We start from the raw sequence: 23,074 nt of genomic DNA, 5'->3' as shown, positions 1-23,074 counted from the left end.
TAAATGTCTTTTAAATATGTTTTATTCACGAAATCAGAACAGTGAGGCATTCTGGGACAGCAAGTGAAAAAAAAAAAAGGACATAAAAAGTGCTGCAGTATATTAAATATTGCTATAAAACTGTCCGGTTGGCTCTGTGTTAGGAAACATCTGTGCTTTGGTGAAGGACACATTCTGCAGAGGCATAAAACAGTCAATTACAGTCTTGAACTGCAATTTAAATCAAACGTTAGCGGCTTGCTGCAGCCGACTGTAAACATGGACCTTAAATCCTGCAGCATGCACGGACCAAAACAAGAAGAAGAGCAACAGAGCGGTGGACAGACTTTCTCAGTAGAGGGCTCTGCTCATGCAGATAGCGGAGGTGAATGGAATTTGTTTGTGGAGCTGACAGTGAGGGAAAATGACATTTAAATAAGCTTTCTGACGCCTTCGGCTCGTCGACTCTCCTGCTGGCCAGGAGTCCCTCCCTCTCTCTCTCTCTGTTTGTCTGTGTGTGCTCTGATTACAGGAGTGTGTTCAGGTGTCTGCAGCTGCTGCTAATCATCACCTCAAACACCACGCTTTCAGCTCCACGACTACCAGGTCATTCGCTGCGTTCAAATGGAGCTCGCGGTTACAACACGGGAAGTCACGTGCACCGTATTCCTGGCGTTCAAGTGGTTAATTCGTAAAAACACTGTTGCTAGGCAAAATGGACGCCGTCCAGTAGCTACAGCCCAGTAGTCCAGAATCCAGTAGTTTTGCTAAGACTACACTGATTCTGTTAAGAATTGTTGCTGACAGATTTTTTTTTTAAAGTCATTTTTAACTGCTGTTAGCAACACAGACAAAAAGTTGCTTCAAAACAAATGAAACCCAAATAATCAGCGTGGTTTAATCCCACCAGAAGGAGATAAGTCATTCAGATAAACGGACCCTTTAAATCAGGGGTGTCAAACTCATTTTAGTTAAGGAGCCACATACTGCCCACTTTGATCTCAAGTGGGCCAGACCAGTAAAATCGTAGCATAATAACGACAATATTTCTCTTTGTTTAAATCATTGGTGAAGGTTTTTGGATGATAAACCCTGTTTTAAGGTCTTTCTACAATAAACTAGAAACATAAAGAGCAAAAACTCAGACATCAGCCCACTGTTTATCTGCCCCGGCTCTCCTCTGCAGATTCCCTCGCAGCGAGCGCTGCTGCCTGTGGCAACGAGCGCTTCTTCCTCCAGAGCAGACGTCACGTTTACGCTGTTTTTGAAGCAATTACTGGATTGATTAAAAACAATTACAAAACGTTTGTACTCATAAACCTCCATATTCTCATAGAAATGCAATTTATATCTTTCTGTAATTTTCACACTTAGCAAAGTCGGGCGGGCCAAGCTGGACCCCCTGGCGGGCCGGATCCGGCCCGCAGGCCGTATGTTTGACACCCCTGCTTTAAATGATGAAGACGAGTCCTCACCTTTGACCTTTTGTCCACAAAGTTAAGCATTGGAGTAGAAGTTCCTTGGATTGATTTGACCTGTTAAGTGAACAGACAAAGAGCAGTTTTTTTTATAATCTTTTCTACTTTTAAATCAACAATCTGATTTATCCCAGAAATGACTTTAATATCAATGTTTACTAAATCAGCTGACGTGAAGCATCGTAACTATCAGACGGACTTGAAGGTGCCTCTCACCAAACTCCACGCTGATGTTTAAGGGGTAGTCGTACATCTGCAGGTATTGTTGTGGACTCAGGAGTTCATCTCGACCCAGAAGCTTCTCCAGAACCTTCTGAGAGACGATCAGCGCCGGATTCTCGTCCAGCACAGACCTTGTAAAAGCCTTAGAGCACAATCAGAGAAAAATCTCATAAACGTCTGTCAGAAATGTGATGACTTTATAGATATCTAAACATAAAAACCCACAAAGAGGCAACGTGAGATTAGAACCGGACCTTCTTCGATGAGTCCAGATGTTCACTGAGAGTCTGCAGCACTGCCAGGACGCTGCAGACCACAGTCGCTGCGCTCTCCTCGTCTTCGTCGAGCTCCTTAACCCCGTCGCCCCTGGGAACCCGATCTCCATCCAGCACCTTCAGTCACACAGTCAAAACAATTCTAATGCATACGGACGATAATTCATAATCTTGAATCATTCATCTGCATTTGCCTCGTGTTGATGCCGACCTCGTAGCTCCACTGCTGGAACAGCCTGCTCTGAGGCTGATGTGCCATGAAGACGATCTTCGCCTCCAGCAGGACACTGAAGAGAAAATCATTCGTACGCTTCACACACAGTAAAAACACCACACATGTTGACATCTGAGGGCGGAGCTTGTAAAATCGGTGGAGCAAGTTGTTGTTCAACAGCAACATGAATCACTGAAAACATGCAAACTGAAGGCATTTAAAGATTCATTTAAAGGAGTGTTTTGTTGTTGTTCTGGGGATCGCAGCGCTCCGTCAGCCGGTCCTGCACTTTGGTCCACATCTCAGACTGGCTGGAAGGATTCACATGAAATTTTTATGATCCTTTAACACCACAATGAGGTTGAAATTTGTGGCTTCGAGTGGAAGGTTTTTTTGCTATTAATTTTGCAAACACATTCATGGCCCCTTTTATGTTTATGCTTCCCTGGTTTTTCATCCAGCACCATCATCTGGTTACAAATTCAATTCGGTCATCACTATGCCAATGTGACTGCAAACACAAAACTCTTTTAAGTCTTCTTGAGCCCTTTAGGTTATTTTTTTTTGTAATTCACCAAAGTTCAGTCAGTAGGAGCTCCACAGCCGTGATGCCAAAGTGAACAAATTTGGATGTGGTTGTCCTACGAATTCTCAGCTGCAGCTCTAGAAAGTTTGATGCAGCAGAAATGAAGCACAACAATGTTGCGCAATAGCCCCAGGCAGTCAGTAACACCCATTTTGCCACCTTCTCAAAGGTTCCTGAGCAATCCGGTTGTCAGTTAAGGGACCTTCAGACTGGAAAAGGTTCACACACCACAGATACAATACAGTAAACACACTTCATCATAGGTTGCTGTCACATCTACTGAATCTGAACTGACTTTAAAGGTTATATTTTCTTTTCCAAACAGACAGCAGGCAAACGTAATTTCACAGTATCCTGTGATGCTTTATATTATAATCTGTAATACAAGACAAGTGTGATGTTACCAGTTTTGTTGCATGACTTTCATGTCTTTCAAAACCGAAAGCAGAATATCCCGGGAGGACTGGAAGAGAGACCAAACTTGTAAGTACAAGATTTCACATCACAAATTTTAATCATGAACTGATTTATTCTGCAGGCGAACTTACTTCAACGACGTGCAGCAGAAAGGAGGGATGAATTAACAGCAGGCCCGTGATGTGATCCCATATGTACTGTTTGTTTAACTGGAAGTTTAAATTTTCATAATGAGCTGCGTGGAAACAAAACAACAAACCGGTGCGTCAGTCTGTTGTGTGTTCGAACAGCCTGACAACATGAACGCTTTCTTCTGTTTTCAACCCGCAGCTCCGACTATCAAAGAATTCCTTTAATAGCAACCCAAAAAAATAAAATAAAAGGCTGTTATGAAGGAAGTCCTGCAGACTCACTCACACATGGAGGTGTGAAAGCTGTAAAAGCTCCCAAACAAGGGACACAAGACTTTCACTGATTTTAAGAGGTGGAAATCAGTTCAGATTCAACAAGAATCAAGCATCATGTTTAATTTCCCCAAGAAGGGAAAACAGAGTCGCATGTAGCCCAGGTGAATAGTACATCAGTCCTTTGCTGACCTCCCAGTTTTGTCCTGTCTGTTAAATCGTAAGGAAGCCGAGCAATCGTTATCAGCCGCTGCAGCACGATCTTCTGTGGAGACAAAAGAAGAAAAGTGTAAGAAAAACCTGCAGAGCGACAACAGAAAGCACATTCATGCACTTAAAGAGGAAGTCATATCAGATGCACACTTAAAATCTAAGGCGATATGAGTTCGTTCTGCATTTGTTTTCCTACTTTTTACAACACTGGTGAAAAGAAGCCAGTAGTTCATTCAACAGGGATCATTTTTATTCTGAACAAAACGTTCTATTCTTATCCATCTTCAGTTTAATACAAACCGCATCTTCCCCCAGATCTTTCCTCTTTGCCATTAAATGGTGAAATAAACTACTCCCGGTTTCCTCCTCTTTCTTTTCCTCAGCTTCCAATGTCGTCATTTTCTCCATCTTATGTTCTCACTCTCTGACTGAGTGAAGTCTTAGTGAGCTGCCTGCTTTCTGTGTTTAGAAAAGCTCATATCCTAGAAACCTATTGTTCTCCAGATCCTATAAAAAAAAAAACACTCTGGTGTGATTACAAACACAGTATACACACAGGAGCCAGTGGACAGCCTTGTATTTCAGGTCTTGAGGGCCAATAGGAGAAGGAAGTGCACATGTGGGGATGGCAGAGGACTGAACTTGCTAAATTACATGTTTTAATGAGTTCAATGGGAAAATATTAAGATTCGTCTGTGGTTTAATGTGGAAAAAACAAAATGTCTGTCATTCAGGCCTCAGGATAGCTGTCACTCATATATGGAGTCAGATGTCTCTGTGTGGGTGGAAAACAAAGCTGTGTCAAGAAAAATAAGATGTATTTAGGTCATTTATTATGATTTATTTTTTCCCAACACCTATTTTGGAGCACGTTGACTGTGTTACCAAAACCTTTAGCTGCTCTAAAACGTACGCATTTTATTGTAATAAATACTGTCGTTGATATGCTGTCACTATAAAGTGTTGGGGCCTCTTTAGTGGAGTTTATCGTTTCGTTTGTGGGACTCACCGACACAGCCGTTGTTATATTACCGTTATAACACTCAGCTGACTACGTTTGAAGTTAAAAAAAAAAAAAAAGGCTCGCACACAAACCTCTTTCATTTTGCCGTAAATCACGTCAAACATTGTTATTCTGTCACTTCCTTCCTCCTCTGCGTCTCTGATTTTCCGAGATTTTGACGGGAAACCTTTCGATTCCTGCGAACAAGTGCTCATGGCTCCGGCTGCGGTGTCGAGGGTCTCGCTGCTGCTCCGTTACCGTGGCAACGTGTCCCGTCAACGTGCGTTTTGACGTCACCGTCAACGTAACTTTAAACGTTTTTACGTTACGCTCAATTGTTGGAAAAAAAAAATATATATATATATATAACAAATCGTATTTTCTTATAATCAATAGTGTTACATCTGCATGTATATTTCAATGAATTTAAATAAAACAATTTTCACTTAAAGAATTCTTAATATATAACATATTGATGACTTTTTCTCAAGTCAAACCTTTTGATTGTATTTGAATCCCATAATTATCATTTACAATCAGTTTAGGTTTGTCTCATTATTTTTAATAGTCTATTGAGTCAAAATTGTTGCTTTTATCTCATGCTTTTCACTTAAGGTTTGACGAGACAATTCACAATTTTGACTTTTTTTTTTTTAAATTTGGGACATAAATATTAGAATTTTAACTTCTCATATTTTTGATTTACCTCTTTTTTATCTCATAAACTTTAGTCACCATCAAATAATTTGGCGTTAATATTTCATTATCTGTATTATTTGTAAGGGGAAATTCTGACCTATTATCTTATAATTTAGATTTGTAAGGGGAAAATTTAAAATTATTATTAATTGGAGATTTTGATATTTTATCCCATAATTCTCAATATCTTCTAATAATTGTTCAGTCACACCAAACGCTGTTGTAGTTGATTGCCAGCAGGTGGTGCCAGTTCAACATTAGCCGCGTGTCATCCGCAGTATGTGAGCAGCAGTGACGCTCGTGAACACAAAAACACTGACGGAAATCCACCCTAAAGCGACTTTTATTTGTAATTTATTTTGTTGTTTATATCGCTATTTTATTTCTAATTTGTCCTTTAATTATATGTAAACAGAGCCAAATTTTTCTCTCTGCTGGAAATTAATCTAATATCTTATTTGGGGACAATTTTACGAGCTGCTTTACTTTATTATTCATTGATTCTAGCTTGTGTTTTTTTTCTGTTTGGTTTTGTTTTTCTATAAAAAAAAAATAAAAAAAATGATGCCATTGTTATTAGCTGTAAAATATTCTCTGCTCTCAAACTTTATTATTAAAGCCGAGCTGTACAATACTCCATATTCATGTTCAGGGTGTATTTTCCTTTAAATAGCCCCCCAGTGGTCGGAGATCAGCAGACAGCAGAGAGGACGCTGTGACCAGCAGCAGGATGAACCGATAAACATCCCAGTTCGAGGCGATGTTCAGGTACTGAATTCATTATCTTTTACTTTGTTTTGTCGTCGGTGTAAAACCAGCGTAAATAAACCACAGGAACCAGCATGTCTTCGGTCTGCGGCTGATGGTTTTGTTCGGCTCGTTTGCACACCCAGTTTTGACAGCTGAGCTCAGCATCACGTCTGTTTTCAGTCGCCAATCCTGCTGTCATTTCAAATCCTGATTTGTGATATCGTTCAAAAATCGATTAATACATTTGAAGTGTTTCCGGTGCTTTTTGTTTAAATATCCTCCTTTGTTGGGAGATGTCTCGTTTGACGCCTCCCTCCTATCGATGGTTGTGATCGACTCTATAGATTACCAGGTGATCGATGCTCAACAGGGTCTTCTTTTTATAGTAAGGAATTAAGATTAGTTTGTTTAAATAGTAGTATTTTACAGCATAGTCTTGTGTCCTGGTCAAACCTTCCTTTACACCTAAAAAAAAAAAACACCTTGTAGATTTAAAGAATCTATTCCTTTAATTAAAAAGAAAATGTAATGAGTAAGCACCAGGCCCATTTTTTATGATGCTGTCAAAATGGCTTGTGTTGCTTTTTCTTATAATACCATTTGAATTTCTCCTCCGGGTTGTAGGGTAGATGTATATAATCTGAGGATGAATTATTCAGGAGATCACAGAATAAAAAACATTTCAGGGCAAGAACAGTAGTTTATACGACAGATGTCACTGAGTGCAACGGGTTCAGATTTATTTTTTACTGGGCTGAATTCAACTGTTAAAATTATTAATTATACTATTGTTTTATTTTGCCCGAAAGACTTTTTATGAATGACTAATGCTCTGATTTATTTTCTTAAGTAATTGTCTGGTGCAGAAAATGTCAGAAAATAGTGAAAAGAGATTATTTTCAAATAAATTTAGCTCTGGAAAAAAAACCTTCAAGCAAGATTTCAACATCATGATAATTTGCTTCCTTGCAGACATTAAAATGAGAAGTTCAAAACTAATCTAATGTTTGAACGCTAAATGTAGCGAGAGCTAACAGGAAGTTAGCTTAGCATAAAGACTGGACTCAAGGGTTAGCTTGGCTCCAGACTGGAGTTGGTTTTGTGACCAACTGGGAAACTTTTGATTTGATTTGGTGGTTTAAAATAGTTTGAAAGTTAGGCTATATATTCTGAAATAGATAAAGAATCTGCCCTTCCAATTATTACTGACTCAGCATTAACATTAACAGCAGGGAACTGAGCTCGATAGACATAGAAATGAGACTAAACCAAATAATCTATTTTAATTATCACTTCTGCCATAAAAGTCTATTTAACCACATTTCCTGTCTTCATGCTAAGCTATAGGCTAACCACCTGATAGCTCTTGTGTTTTGGAGATTTTGGAGAATAGATGTGAAAGTGGTATTGATCCCCCCAAATGATTCTTGGTGCTCATATATCAGTCGTCGTTGAATATCACGGACTTCTGAATTCTTGTCGTTCTTCTTCACCACCGAAGAAAAGAAAAGCAGGTTGAGTTTTGAAAAATGCACCGTCATGTTCAACGGATGTTGTTAATTGATTGTAATTTGAGAGACACCGAATAGAAAGAAAGTGAGAAGAGACCTCGTTTCTACGACAGATGAGAGCGAACTATTGTCTGGGTGAAATGGTGATTTCCCATTTGCTCCTGAACACAACTAGTTTAGTGTTTTGGGGGCTTTAAACTTCACTTTAATTACGAGTCAATGTGATGAATGAGGCTTCAGGTCACAAAATTTGCATGAAGGCCAAACAACTGCTGTAATAAACAGCTAGTGGTGCATTTTATTTAGGCCAGTCTGAGATGCATTTAATCATGTAGAAGATCATGCTGTTTTATTTGAGCACTTTTTCTCTTCGAACTCTATAAAAGCACTTTTTATTTTTTTGAAAGTCGAATGCTTTGATGCGATGCAGTGTAGCGTAGTGTCCTCCCCGGGGTTTCTGGGAGTCTGCAAGGGAGCTTTTTTTTTTTTGATGATTTAATTCCCAGCTGTGGTGTAAAATCATTGATTTTTTTTTGATTTTTTTTTTAAGTCCAGTCCTCAATCGATGTCGTATCTCTACACGTTTTCTGCCTCGTAATGGACCGAGAGTTGATTTCAGACTTCGAGAGAAGAAACAGGATGATTTTTTTTTTATTTTTTATAATTATAATATAATCCCTCTTTGTTTTCTCACTGCTTCTCGTCTAGATTTGTTTGCCATGGAAACGGATATGATACCAAAATTCTCCTCAAAAGATGAGGAAATCGACTTCTGGAAGGATCTTTCCCTCAAGTACAAGAACGGGTATGTAACTCACACACACACACACACACACACACACACACACACACACACACACACACACACACACACACACACACACACACACCAAAAAGGGTGAAAGACGAGTGAGTGTAACGTTTGCTCTGACAATAAAGGTGCCATTGTTCAAATTTTTTTACACCTTTATCAACAAATATCATGAATATCTAAAAACAGTTCGACATCAATGACTAAAAAAAAAAAAAAAGACTTTTTGTTGTTGTTGCACATTTTTTAAGTGAATACTTTTTACTTTTTTGAAACGACTTCCTCCACCAGTTTTTACATTTCTGAATCAAAGCACCTCTGTTCACTACATTTGAACCACAGGATCCTCTTTGTTTCCGTGGGAACGACACCAAGCTGTTGCATCACGCTATCATGTCACTCTTAAGTCACCTGTTCTTTACTCTTTCCATTCAAAAACCAGCGTCCGCATATCCGGTGACACTTTTCCTGTGAGACGAGCAGTGAAAAGCTTCGTCTCTTTTGTATTTCCCGTCTTTAACCGGGTTTTATGTAACGATTCTCATTGTTGTCATTTTTTTTAGTGAACTAAAGGCGGCTAAAATTAGCTGAAATCTTAAGACTGTAATACATTCCCCTCGATTATAATCTCGACACCAGAGGAAACGCAGTCGGGCCGACACCCAGTTACATAAGAGCCTGCAGACAATGAAGCGGCTATTGTTATACCGGCTTTAATCTGGTTGACTTTTAAAGTTTAGTTGATAAAACGGTTTTACCTTTCAGGTCCTTTTTTAGTGGCATTTTTAGAGCTTTCAATCACATCACTTGATCTTCATCAGCTAAATTCAACAACTCTTAAATCTGTCTTCTTCTTTTTTCTTTAAGACTGTAACATCATTTAATAAGGAAGCAATTAAACTGGAATAATTGTGCAATGAAAGCTTCTATAATCAATATTTTATTTAATTAATTAATTAATTAATTAAAACGACTGTTTTCTACAATGATGATTACCCCAAAGTTTATAACTATAGAGACCCTTTCACCTTTCACCCTTTTTAGTGTCTTTGAGCCCACAACCTTCCTGTTTTGGTTTAACCAGATATTTTTATTCAGGACTTGGTGGAGACCACAAAAGAAATTGGTAAAAGCAAATTGGTCCAAAGGTTAGAGACAAATTCTGTAATTGTTTAATCTGACACCATTTTATCAGGAAACAAATATCCTGTATTCTGAACATGCCATATAGTTTTAGTTTCGCAAGAATTTATAATACTAGAACTGATCGCATAACAAGTGAATTAAACACCACTTTTATGTGCTCGTGTTAAATAAGCGGATCGTTTTGAATATCCCATCATCATATTCAGATGCACTGACTGGAGTATTTTTGAATTCATGTGTTACAACTGTAAAGAGGAAGCTCCCCCTCCACACCCCGTTGTGCAAAGTTGGAGAGGCCGAACCTTTTTCAAAGTGGAACCAGGTCAAAGTCGGGCCTGGCTGAGCATCGCCATCGTGGGCTGGACGCAAATGGATGTTCTGGCTCTGTGCCGGCTCCGGCACTCACATGATGGATGCTTATTTCAGCTCCATTTTTAGACTGTGTGTGTGTGTGTGTGTGTGTGTGTGTGTGTGTGTGTGTGTGTGTGTGTGTGTGTGTGTGTGTGTGTGTGTGTGTGTGTGTGTGAGCACCTCAACAGACACTTACGTAATCAGCTGGTCGGTGGTCACGTGACCGGCTGCAGGTTTTTACTGTCATGTCTTTGTAAATCCCATGTGATGCTAATTTCAATTCATCTTGTTGTTTTGTTATGTTAGCAGCGCAACAGCGTCCATCTTTTGTTGTTGTTTTTGTTTTGAATCAAGAACGAAATGTTTCTACTGGATGAACTGCTGGAAAATTTAGATCTGAAGATGGCAAATTGTTTCCAACGATGAATATATCATTCTTTTTATTTATGTTTATGTTTATGTTATAAACATTAACAATAAGATAAGATAATGACTCGCAAAGACTTAAATTGAGATCACATAAAATCAGCATCACTAAAATTTCTGGACTGTAGTCACAATCATCTTTTGTCGAGCAAGAATAGGCTAGTCGCTAGCATTCCTAGGCTAGTCGTTAGCATTCCTAGGCTAGTCGCTAGCATCCCTAGGCTAGTCGTTAGCATCCCTAGGCTAGTCGTTAGCATCCCTAGGCTAGTCGTTAGCATTCCTAGGCTAGTCGTTAGCATCCCTAGGCTAGTCGTTAGCATCCCTAGGCTAGTCGTTAGCATCCCTAGGCTAGTCGTTAGCATCCCTAGGCTAGTCGTTAGCATTCCTAGGCTAGTCGCTAGCATCCCTAGGCTAGTCGTTAGCATTCCTAGGCTAGTCGCTAGCATCCCTAGACTTCAGTTTTCTCTGTTTTTTGGGGTCATTTTTTTGGTCAGCTGTTTTATTTTTTAGTGTGTTGAATCGTGAAATGTTTACGATTTACTGAATTTAATTTTTCCCAAAGCGTAAATGTGATTCGGATCACAAATCTTTAAATATGAATTGACACATTAATAAATTGTGGTGTTGCTGCTCTGACATCTAATAATCAGAACAAGAAGAAGAAGAAGAAGAAGAAGAAGAAGAAGAAGAAGGTTTTTAACTGGATGAATTCCTCCTCGTCTCTCGTCTCACGTCCTCCGACCTCTTTCTGTCCTGACAAGTTGCCTCATGGCTTCTCCTCCGTCTGCCCTCAGCTGCCAGGAGGCGCAGGAGGAGCTGCAGGAGTTCCAGGAGGGGAGCCGGGAGCTGGAGGCCGAGCTGGAGGCCCAGCTGGGCCAGGCCGAGCACCGCAGCAAAGACCTGCAGTCGGAGAACCAGCGGCTGAGGAGCGAAGTGGAAACACTGAAGGTGAGCTGGCAACGTGCAGATGAAGACGTGTAGAGTTTAGAGTTTAGAGTTTCTTTATTTGATTAAAATAATAATAATAATCTGTTTTTACGAAGTCAAAAACAATCACTTGTGTTACTCACGCAGGTTATTGCTTCCCACTGCTTTGTGTACATTTATGTTGCAGCCGACGAACTATTTTGATTTCTCCACTCGTGTTTACATTTCACACACATTGGAGAAATATCATTTATAAATAATTCATTTGGTCGAGTCGTGTTCGTCTTTATAAAGAGTGAGAATCATCCGGTTATGCTCGCGCAATTTAAAATTTATTTTATTTTATTTGAGCAATGTTATTTTTTTTTAAATGTAATTTAACATTTTTTTAAGTTTAGATCATGATGAAACAAATTCAAAATAATAATAAAAAATAATTAAACGCCTTCCAAATTTTTTTTTTTTTAATCTTTGATGACAAATATTACTGAATGTATATCCTTGTAAAGGACGTGACTTCCTCAGTGAATGAGTAATTCATCACGACGCCATCGTTACGTACTTTTATTTCCTATTAAAGGTACATTAAGGTCGCTAAGCGTCAGGTGTACCCTTTAAAATACATATTTGATTGTTGTTGTTTTTTTATTTATTTTTTTTATAGCCGTCTTATATCATTGCTTGTCCTTGAGTGAGTCTCCTGGGACTGAGGAGAGGTGAAGTCACGCTCTGACAGATGCTCATGCACTGAATGTTTTATTTTTTTTCCTAGGCGGCCTGCTGCTTTGCCTTTGTGGTTAAACGTAAGAGGTCACGGGAATATTAAGATCTCACCTCGTGCCATATGAGTAAAAAGGGTTTGATGGGTCTGTGTTTTGTGGTAGGCTAAACTGTAAACAGTTTTTTGGTTTTTTTTTTACATTTACAGACCTCAAATAAATTCTAATCTGACTTCAGTAAATTGCTGATTAATTGCCGGTCTCTTCTCCGATCTCTCCACCTGCTCCGTCCTTAATCCGGCGGTGTACCGATGCAGCTGATCTGCTCCACCCTCATGAATAATGCATCACATCTGTCTCAATCTTATTCTCGCTCCATAATTAACCGACACATTTTCCCAGTCTGGTGTTTTCCATCCGGGTGAGTCGAACCACCACTAGCAGGGGTGTGTGTGTGTGTGTGTGTGTGTGTGTGTGTGTGTGTGTGTGTGTGTGTGTGTGTGTGTGTGTGTGTGTGTGTGTGTGAGACAGCTTTTTTCTTTTCTAGAAGAGCAGCAGACTCGACACACAAGTCAATTTTGTTATGTGGAGAAAACTGCAATAATGGTAGCAACAGGAGAGGTTCTTCTTCTTCCTCCTCCTCCTTCTTCTTTCTTCCTCTTCCTCCAACCTTTTTCTTAATTCATCACTAAGGGCTTCACAATAAAAATGTTGTTTTCAGAAAACAACAACATTATATAAAACAGGATATTTTTGAAAACAACAGTAATTCATTAAACAAATCACAGAAAGTTACTTTTTCACTGAAGACATCATCTTTCATACATCGGAGATGTTCTAACATCCTGAAATGTGTTTTCTGATTTGTTAACACATTTACTGTTGCATGTTAAAGTCTTAAGTCTTTTAATTTTCCTCTGTCATGTTAATGTGCTGAATGAACGAGAGAGCAAACCGAGGACAGTCTGGCGTTTATTTAGAGATATAGGTCAGAGGCGCAGACAGGCCCACTGGTGTTCATCGAGCTGATTGTGTTGGATATATAGGTCACACTTCACATCCGCTGCCTTTTAATGAAAAAGGAAAACCAGGGGAGCACTGAAAAATGGATGGTGGTGTGCAGAAGGAGCTGCTGCCTCGTGTGTTTATAGTTTAAATACATGCAAGTATGTCTGCCTCCTCCTCCTCCTCCTCCTCCTCAGGACAAGCTGGAGCACCATTACTCTCAGAGCTACAAGCAGATCTCCATGCTGGAGGACGACCTCGGCCAAACGCGCAGCATCAAGGAGCAGCTCCACAAATACGTCAGAGAGCTCGAACAGTCCAACGACGACTTGGAAAGAGCCAAGAGGTCCGTGTGGATTCCTAATACTCCCTGAGATAAAACCAGAAATCATTTCTGCACTTTATTCTTTACAGTTTCTGCTCATAACATTTTGATATGCTGCATTTTTACATCTTACAAAATGTAAAATGTGGTTTTGTTGCACAGATAATGCAGAATATTCAAATGATCCGGCGCCTCATCAATGTTCAGACGCCTTTTCCCTCCGTTAAAGCTGCTGCGCTGTGATCTCCTTTTCAATCTGCGTGGATTTAATTGGATTAAAAGTCACCGATTTCCATTATAAAAGCCGGAGATATTGATCACGTATTGGTGTGTGAATGGTAATTGGCAGAAAAATAATCAACGAGGATGTTTTTCTCAGAGCCACCATCTCGTCTCTGGAGAACTTCGAGCAGCGCCTGAACCAGGCCATCGAGAGGAACGCCTTCCTGGAGAGCGAGCTGGACGAGAAGGAGTCTCTCCTGGTGTCCGTGCAGAGATTGAAGGATGAAGCCAGAGGTGATTATTGATCAGGTTTCACTAACGAGCCGTCGGTCAGTTCTCCTCCGTCGAATATATCCGCTTTCCCACGCGCCTTTTTTTCCTTTCCTTCTTTTTCAGACTTGCGGCAGGAGCTCGCCGTTCGAGAGCGGCAGACCGACGTGAGCCGGATGTCGGCGCCGAGCTCGCCCACGCAGGACGAAGAGAAGATGGACTCCGCTGTGCAGGCCTCTCTCTCCCTCCCCGCCACCCCCGCTGAGCAAAGGTCTGGACAACGCCTTCGCCAACCCAACAGGTAGCTGCAGCTCGTCTCCCCTTCACTGCCTTTTTTTTTTCCTTTTTTTTCTCAACCTCATCAGTACAGACGATGAAACTGTAATTCCTGTGTTTGTATTTGGTCGCTGACAGATGAGAAATCACTAATTAATCACGTCATATTACACTGTATTTACTGTCTGTCATTTTGTTTCTGTTTGCGTCCCAAGCATGAGTTTTATCCATCATATAAAGAAAAAGATTTAAAGGAAAAAAAGATAACAAACCCACAGTACAATGTGTCATATTCATAAATGCAATAATATGATAATAACGCGTCTAATAAAAATAATAATAGAGGTTTTCATTAGCGTGTGTTGCAGTAAAGGAGTTAAATAAAAGATGAAATAAAATGAAATCCCTGCATGTCAATCTTCTTTCCTTCCTCCTTCTCAGTGCTCTCAAACGGCTTCGGCTCCAACTCGCCGCTGACTCCCTCCGCCAGAATATCAGCCCTCAACATCGTCAGTGATTTGCTGCGGAAAGTCGGGGTGAGTCGCTTCTTCCTGTTTCTCTGTTTATCTTCCGGGTTTTTTCCGGCCTCCCTGAACGTCCGTCCGTCCGTCCGTCCGTCTCCCTTCAGGCTCTGGAGTCGAAGCTCGCCGCCTGCAGGAACTTTGCAAAGGACCAGAAAGCCAGGAAGGCGTTCGCTCTGGACAACAGCAACGCGCTCAACGCAAACTACTCGCAAGCGCTCCACACGTCTTATTTCGACAAGGCGTAAGTGAGATTAAAAAACCCCACCTGTTCTCGTCATAAGATAAACGCACAGTCAGATGTTGGAGGCCGCAGTTGTTTTATTGTGGAGGAGAATCTGAGACTTGTGCGTTTTGTTTTTTTTCCCAGCAGAACAGAGGTGGTCACGTTTTCCTGCGTTAATTCTGGGTAATCTCAGCTCCTATAGTCTCAGCTCCTATAATCTCAGCTCCTATAATCTCAGCTCCTATAATCTCACCGTGTCGAGGCGCCTGCATGCTGCCACTGACTTTTAACAATTAACCTTTTCTCATCTCGTAGAAATAACCTGAAGAGTTGCCTAGATGACGACCGGTTGAAGGGTGGTGGTGTCATTAACTCTAAACGCTGATCGGATAGTCGTTTCTTCTCTATGAACTGGTGTGAGGTGTTGGTGCTGTTCTAGTCTGACATCTAACCAATCGTTTCATTAACAGAGTGGATTTTGTTTGTATATTTGGAGTATTCAGTCTAACACTGATAACAACCTGTAATTTCCCGACTGATATAAAAAAAAAATAATAATTACATCCTAAAACGTGAGTTTAATCACGCAAATATTTAATATTTTCCATTTCTGTTATTATTGATAAATCCGATGAAAAGATCTGAACCGTGAATACGCGAGTTCACCTCTCTTCCTCTACTTGTCTGCTCGTCGGTTCCTTTAAGAAGATGTAAATTATTTCAGAACAGCTCACAAATACGTAGTTTAATTTACGTTTTTTTCTTGTTTTTATTATTTCCTAAAACAGTAGGAAACTGTTTTTTTTTTTTTTATTAAATATTACTGAAGCGGAGGGAAATCGTGCCCTTGCTGGGGACTATTTTTATCGGCGGATTGATACACATTTGGTGCTCTAGTGTGTGTTTACAGCAGCAGGAAGACTTTTATTTCTTTTGGTATAACAGTGGAGCTTCAGGTCACAGATAAAGAAGAAGAAAAAAAAAAGGTTTTGAACTTTAACAGTGATATTTAAAGACAAAGGTGATGTTCTGTGTATTCTTATTGTTGTTACTCTCCTATATGTTGGTGTTGGAAGCAGCTGTTTATTATATGAAGCTGGTGGTGTGACCAGGGACCAGCAGCGTGTTGTTTCTGCTGCGCAAGAGAAAAACAACATTCAGCATCGTCCGCGTGACGTTAGTTTACAGCAGAGTTCACCTTCAGACACCTGATCTGTCTGCAGCGCTCGGGATCGAACTCTCGGTTTTAGACTCTCGGGGTCGTTTACAGGTTTTCCTGATCAAAAATCAAAGAACCGTTCAACCTTTTCGATTTAATTTTATGAAGGTAAATATCTTCATTTACCATTGATGCATTTTGGTGTATTTTAATGCAGAATGAAAAAGGTAACCCTCTGTTGAACTTCATTAATTCATCTTTTTATTCTGCTCTGGATGTGACTCACCCTCAGGGCCTCAATGACACACCGAGGATACCGATCGTACCCCGACTGTGACTCACAGATTAAAAAAACAGTTGAACCGGTCGGTTGTGTCGACTCCGGCTGACCTCACACCTTCCCGGTTTCTGCCCTCGAGCTCCATTTTTAGCAGCGCTCGCCTGTTGAAAAAAAACGTGTGTGTGTGTGTGTGTGTGTGTGTGTGTGTGTGTGTGGTGCAGCTGTAGTGTCCCCTGTGTGAGACGGAGGTTGATAATGAGGACAGAACGAGGTCGCGGCTTTGTGCTGCGTCAGCAGCTTTTTAGAACGAGTCAGCGTGACAAACGATGACGAGGTTCATCAGACCGCCTCATCAACTTTTCTTTTTATTATCGCCGTCGGTGGTGAAATGAAAATATAATTAGGAAAGTAAATTTAAGTTTCTTTACTTCATTATTTTAATTTCATGCCACTATTTAACTTTTTATTCTTCTACGTTTATCTGACAACTTCAATTGCTTTAAAGAGACAGATATTTACCTCTGGAGGTGGAGGAGACCAAAAATGGCGATAAAAGAAGACTGCATGTTGGACTTGCGTCCGTCGGAGGGCCAGAAACACGACGTCAAATGGATTTCAAGTCCTTGTTCACAATGCAGGTGAAATCAGATCTTTAGGACAGACTGTGGGGCTGCATGGGTTGCCGTGGTAACGACATACGCGCTGCTGCGCTGGTGACGCGGCATGCGAAGGTATGATGAAGCTTAATTCCAGCTGCGGGTTCATTGTGATTTCGTTTTTTTTAGTTTCCTTGTTCCTAACTGTCCTAACTTGGCTTCCACTCTGATGACCTTGTTTTGTTTTGAAATGAAATGTCTTTCAGTTTAATCTGTACGGAGGCTGGTTCACTCATACTGACGCCTTCCTGTTTTTTTTTTGTTTTTTTTTTAAGTCACTGCAGCAGGACCATGAAAGGACGCGATACCGCCACCCTGACGGCCATCACCGCCCCCCCCGGCAGCCTCCTCCCCCGGCCTGGTGCCCCTCGCCGTGTGACGGTAACACACGTGGCTGACACTGTAAAAAAAAGAAACCCTCGTCGTACTGTTACCTCGTCTTCTCACGCTCTCTCTCTCCGACTCGACACTCGTGCTTCATGTCTGTCTGTTTATCTTCTGTGTTCCTGTATCTGCTCTCTGCCTCACTAAGATTGTAAAAACCCTCTCGCTCATCTGTGAAGTGGCGTTTGAGTGCTCCACGTCATCTTGGAAAAGGGGAAATATTATGCAAATTGATGGCACATTCAAATTTTTTTGTTGTTGTTTTTTTTTTTGTTAAATCAGCAATAAGTTGAGCGCTCAGACTCCCTGCTGAGCCCCAATGAACGGGAACACAGCCGGTTTAGTGGGGTCGCCACATGTGCAGCTGCCCCCTCTCCCCCTCCATCAATTATTGATGTTTGAAAATGTCCAACATGTTTTAAACATGATTATCTGTATTTAATCTCACTTCCAAGAAAAAAAAAAAAAGAAAAAAAGAAAAAGAGAGATGGAGAGTCTTTGTGCCGTCGTAGTGAGTCGGACACTTCTGAGCTGTGTGACATGACGTGTACAGTATTGGTCATATTGATCGTAATTAACAGGCAGCAGGTGGATCGACGCTGTCGTTGTGTTCAGACCGGTTCTAAACAGCGTTTCTTGGGTTCTGTTGTCGACCGGTTTTATCCTCTTAAAATCCAAATTGTTCTTTTTATTGTTTTTGATTTTTCACCGAAACATTTTCACGTTTGAAAGTGAAGCACTTTGACCTCGTGTGAACTGTTTATTTTTTTTATTCAAGTGCAATATCACCTGTTTTCTTCTTATTTTTTTTCTTTGCAGGTTTAATTTATTTCAGATTTCCTTTTTATAGCATGTTTCAATAAAAGATGTAATTATTCTCCACCATTACGTTGGTTCTATTTCACACTTCTTACTGTGGAGGAAGTTTTACCTGCAACGAAACAGTTTGATGCAAATTAAGTGTTATTATTATTGTTATAATTATTATAAGCAAAAACAGAAGTTTTATTTTATTTACCACAAATCTAACGATGCTTTTTTTTTTTTGCTGTGGTGGAAAGTAACGAAGTACATTTTGTCAAGTTTGAGGTACTTTTACTTCAGCATTTTAATTTGATTCTGCTTTGTACTTTCACCACTGACCTACTTTTATCTGACAGCTTTTAGTTCCTCGTTGATTTTCAGATTAAGATTCGGAGGGCTGTTGCTCCACTTGTTTTTTTTGTGTGTATTTTATTATCTCTTCTCACCTGCCCGGAGATTGCAAATGAAAATGAGTTAAATCTGGTGCAAAGCATATTTCCTCATTTGAGATGAATGTTTTTTGTACACGGTCCCTGTTACGACTGAATTTAATTGTAAAACATCTGAGGACGTAACAGTACTGAAAACTAAAACTGACGGCACACAATATGCAATACTTATTGTTGATAAATATAACGGTCTGAATTTGAATTTAACACCTTTATTTTGATACTTTACAGACATACTATTACTTTTTTTGCAAAGATTTTCATTGCAGAAGTTTTACTTGTCGTAGGAAAATATCTGCTTTACTTCTTCCAGCTGTTAGGATGTATTTTTCCTTCTGTTCAAGGCAGCCGTCAGTTTGAAGTCGTTCTTACAGCGACATGTAAATAAATCTTTGCTTGAATTCTGCAAGTCATCACAAAAAAAAAGGAAGTCAGACTTTAATGTTTCTCACAAAGGATCAGAGTCCAGACACCGACAGAAGGAAAAACGTGGAAATCTAAAGTTAATTTTCCAAATCACCAACTGTGTAAAAAGCACGTGATTTTCTTTTGTTTCTTTGTAGTTCAACTTGCACTGATTCTTTAGGTTTGTGGTCAACTCTGCCACCTGCTGGACAAACACGTAAATACAAGAAGAGAGCTGATGTTAGCATCATGTCTCTTGATAACAGTTTGACTTCCTGCGAGTCCAGTACTCATCTTGTATTTTTTTAATTTTTTTTTATTGGAGATAAACGTGTGAGCGTCACTTTAAATCCCTCCGTGACCGAGTGCCGACCCGAAGGAAGGTATTTAAAAAAAAACCTTTAGTTCGGTAAGAGTGTCTTGAGCACGGCGGGATGTACAGAAGCACGTATCTGTGGAGCTGCTCAGCATCGCAGCGAGCTTCAGTCGCCGCCCGCCTGCTTCCTCTTCTCCATCAGCTCCTCCATCTGCCTCTGCCGCCTCTCCATCACCTCCAGCCGCTTGGCGTTGTTGCGCTCCCGCTCCTGAGCCCTGATCTCGGCCACGTCGTCGAAGAAGCTGTGCCTGCACAGCGGAGGAGGAAGCGTCACAAACGGTGCATACACACTCACATTTAACAATTTCAACCAAATATCTGCCACTTTTTAATGTTTAATCTAATAATACGGAAGACAAATAAGCTGTTTTAGAGCTTCTCAAGCAATAAAAATGAAAAATCCAGAAAAAAATGTCACCTTTTCTTTGAATGATGAAATACTATAACTTTTTTTTTTAAAGGATTTTCTGAAATTTGATAGACTAAACAATCATTTAATGAAGAGAAGTAATCATTAAATTAGTCAATAATTGAAGTCGTCTTTAGTTGCATCTCTAATATGAACATTTTGTAGCCATGTATTTATTTAATGATTGTCCTCATTATCTTAATTTATAAGTTTAAAACCTCCCTTCAGTAAAAAAAAATATGAGTATTATCAGAAAAATGTACTTGAAAGTATCCAAAGTAAAAGCTGTCAGTGTTTTACTGTTTTATATGATGTGTTTGGATTGATATCGGTTGCATGAATGTGCATTTTACTGCTGTATTTATTATTCTAACTATTCTGAGAACCACAAATCTCAGAAAAAAACACAAAGCATATTTTAGTGAATCCAAGTGAGTTTAAAAAAATAGTAAGTTTATCTTGAAAGGAAAAGTTTATCAGGAACAATCTAATTTAAAGTCACCAGATTAGGATGTTTACATGTTTTTTAACTGAACAGGGAGGATATAAAAAACAAAACAAGAGTACTCTAAATAAAGCTGTCTGACTAAATATTTATATCTGAGTATGAGTATAATCTGTAGTATAACATTAAAGTTGCATAAATACCTCACATTTGTATCGTACTTCAGTAAAAAGTAGTCTACTGTTGTTTTTTTATACGATTGAATTTATAAAAACTGTTGTTTTTTTCATTGTTCCGTTCTGATTGACGCTCTTAGGACAATACGTCATATTATTATGGGATGCAGAGGTGTGTGTGTGTGTGTCATTTCCAGGTGAGTCTAAATAAAGGTTACCTGTTACAGAAAGCAGCGGCCAGTCCGACGATCAGCGTCCCGAACAGCAGCGGCTTGGTGAGCCGTTTCCGGGCAGACAGTTTGTGTTGCGTCATGGTCGTAAACATCAGAGGGGCCACGCGCCAGAAAAACAAACCGAGTAAACAAACCTACATTAGTTTTTCTAGCGGACCTTCCAGTGAGCACTTGGTTCTGTAACGTTACCACACACACACATGTGCGCACGCCTCCTTCATGTCCTGCAGTTACTCACGTACTTCCGGTACCAGGCTGACTTTCGCTTCCGTTTCGACCATTCAAGGTCGAAAGTTAATAACAATTTCAGACGTATTATTTTTTTCATTCATTATTTTTGCGTGAAAGGATTAAAGCGGTTTTAAAACCTGCTGACATATTTTTTATTTATTTATTTTTTATTAAGCTGGAGTTCAGTTTTCTTGATGGTGGAAATCATTTAAATCACTTTTTTTTTTTTTTTAAATAATTAAAAAAGAAAAAAGTTTTATCAAAAGTTTGACCATTTTCTTTTGCTTTTGTTTGTTTGCAAGACGAGCGTGGATGAAAAAACCCGCAGTGAATTTGTGTTTTAACGCTCTTAAAATCAAATAAATGTTAAAAATGCATACGTACTAATAATAATGTGTCTTAACACGTTTTCACAATTATGAATTAATCAAAAACGGAGAATGTATCAATGTTCTTATAACTAATATATATAAATATATATATATATTGTGTTTGCGTTCGTGTAAATGTTCTTTTGACTGAAAAGGATTAAGCGGAACATTTTATTTTAACCGCGCGGTTGCACGGACACATTTTAGGGACGACCCAGAGAAGTAAACAGGAAGTGAACGCCGCTTGAATGCCCTGTTATTGCTGAACGATGTTGAGGAACAGTTCGTCTGATGGCTCCGACCGGTTTGAATATTTACAGACTCTGGTCACCGAGTTTCAGGACACCGACAGTGAAGGTGGGAGCAGCTTGTTTTTATTTGTTTCAGTGATTTAAGTTAAACTCGTGGAAAACTGAAAACTAACAAACAGCCGGTTCGATTATTTATTGGAAAATAATTCCCCCAAAGTTCATCACATCTAAAATATAAGACATTGGTGGTTTGAATTATAGTTTTTCCAATTTCAAGATCAAAACTTCAACTTTCAATTCCGATTTTATTTTAAATGAACAAAACTATTGGTCTGGATTTGACTCTGTGTGTTTGTGAAGAGCTGATAATATCTGAATGTATGTATATATACACGTATATATGTATATATATACATATATGTATGTATATTTGTATATATATGAATTTGTGTCACTAACTTTTGAACTTCTCTTTCCCACATCAGAGGCAAAGGAACAAGTTCTGGCTAATTTGGCTAATTTTGCATACGACCCGAAGAACATGGAGCATCTGAGGCGGCTGCAGGTGGCCGACCTCTTCTTGGACATGTTGACCGAGGAGAACGAGAACTTTGTGGAGTTTGGGATGGGTGAGTTGTCACAACCAGCAGAAACTACGAATGGTGTTTTTTTTTATACTTTGCTCGCAGCAGCGATGTGATTGTGTTATCTGGTGGCTGCTCCCCAGGGGGGCTGTGTAACCTCAGCATGGACCCCGAGTGCCGAGACGTCATCCTGCGGAGCGGCGCGATCGCCTTGGTCACGCGCTGCCTGTCGAGTCCGAGGGAAGAGACGGTCCTGTCGGCCGTCACCACGCTCACCAACCTGACGACGCCCGCCTCCCGCTCTCAGATCACCGATCCGGCCGTCCTGCAGTGCATGCTGCGCTTCTCCCTCTCCGAGAGCTCCCGTCTGCGCAACCTGGCCGCCGTGTTCCTGGAGGACTGCTGCAGCGAGCAGGAGGTGGTCCGGGCGCAGCAGCAGATGCAGGGGCAGCAGACGGCCGTCGGGATCCCGCTGCCCAAAGACTGAGCTTTTTATTTTATGTGTGTATAAATACCTCCCCTGTATTATATGGATCTCTGTTTTACACTGTGTGGTAAAATAGCTGCATGTTACAAGTCACGTGACTGTGGAGCATCTCCTTCCATTCACCGTGGCCCGGCCTCCGCTGCTACGGAGACCAGAGGTCTGAGCCCGCTGCAGGGATCCGCTCGGCCTCATGAACAGAGGCGAGGCCGAACGCTGATGTCGGGCGATGAGGTCCGACCGTCCCACAGGTGCTGGATGTGGTCGAGGTCGGGGCTCTGAAGGCGTTTCTTTGTGGAGCTGTTGTTCTGCAGGTTGTCGTGTTGAAACAGGGAAATGATTAAAAACATAGACTCTTTCCACAAGAGATGTTTTTTAACGTTTGAACCAGAGAAACCCAT

At 40.3% G+C, this 23,074-nt stretch overlaps 3 protein-coding genes across 5 annotated transcripts in view; 2 read left to right on the top strand and 1 right to left on the bottom strand.

Moving 5' to 3' along the window:
- The window catches only part of tex47 (testis expressed 47), a 28,574-nt gene extending 23,552 nt beyond the window's left edge, over positions 1-5,022 (bottom strand). Inside the window, exons 1-9 of one of the 3 annotated variants that reach the window (XM_069160080.1) lie at positions 4,884-5,022; positions 3,768-3,840; positions 3,303-3,406; positions 3,159-3,217; positions 2,166-2,241; positions 1,934-2,071; positions 1,674-1,821; positions 1,455-1,514; positions 5-174 (exon numbers count right to left, since the gene is read on the bottom strand). In XM_069160080.1, coding sequence (XP_069016181.1) covers positions 1,477-1,514; positions 1,674-1,821; positions 1,934-2,071; positions 2,166-2,241; positions 3,159-3,217; positions 3,303-3,406; positions 3,768-3,840; positions 4,884-5,006 — 759 coding nt within the window. In that variant the 5' untranslated portion in view covers positions 5,007-5,022 and the 3' untranslated portion in view covers positions 5-174; positions 1,455-1,476. Of the gene's footprint in view, positions 1-4; positions 1,515-1,673; positions 1,822-1,933; positions 2,072-2,165; positions 2,242-3,158; positions 3,218-3,302; positions 3,407-3,767; positions 3,841-4,883 lie in introns of those variants that run through there. The other 2 variants (XM_069160079.1, XM_069160078.1) reach the window with 2 other exon arrangements.
- A 1,146-nt stretch (positions 5,023-6,168) lies between these two features.
- On the top strand, positions 6,169-17,542 carry ndel1a (nudE neurodevelopment protein 1-like 1a). Its single transcript, XM_069160066.1, is given in 12 exon segments — positions 6,169-6,258; positions 8,460-8,556; positions 11,280-11,433; positions 13,334-13,482; positions 13,841-13,977; positions 14,080-14,210; positions 14,212-14,254; positions 14,671-14,765; positions 14,858-14,994; positions 15,124-15,159; positions 17,347-17,404; positions 17,406-17,542. Coding segments are annotated over 11 exon segments (1,071 nt in total). The 5' UTR covers positions 6,169-6,258; positions 8,460-8,470; the 3' UTR covers positions 17,451-17,542.
- A 4,033-nt stretch (positions 17,543-21,575) lies between these two features.
- On the top strand, positions 21,576-23,045 carry armc7 (armadillo repeat containing 7). Its single transcript, XM_069160065.1, has 3 exons — positions 21,576-21,711; positions 22,091-22,234; positions 22,333-23,045. The coding sequence occupies exons 1-3, from the start codon at positions 21,624-21,626 to the stop codon at positions 22,674-22,676; spliced, it is 576 nt and encodes a 191-aa protein (XP_069016166.1). The 5' UTR covers positions 21,576-21,623; the 3' UTR covers positions 22,677-23,045.
- Positions 23,046-23,074: the final 29 nt, after the last annotated feature.

This window comes from Embiotoca jacksoni, unplaced genomic scaffold (genome assembly GCF_022577435.1).
Source record: "Embiotoca jacksoni isolate LCO1_2020_lvr unplaced genomic scaffold, fEmbJac1.0.p SCAF_26, whole genome shotgun sequence".
NCBI classification, from domain to species: Eukaryota; Metazoa; Chordata; class Actinopteri; family Embiotocidae; genus Embiotoca; species Embiotoca jacksoni.
This window is presented reverse-complemented; position numbering and strand designations above follow the sequence as displayed.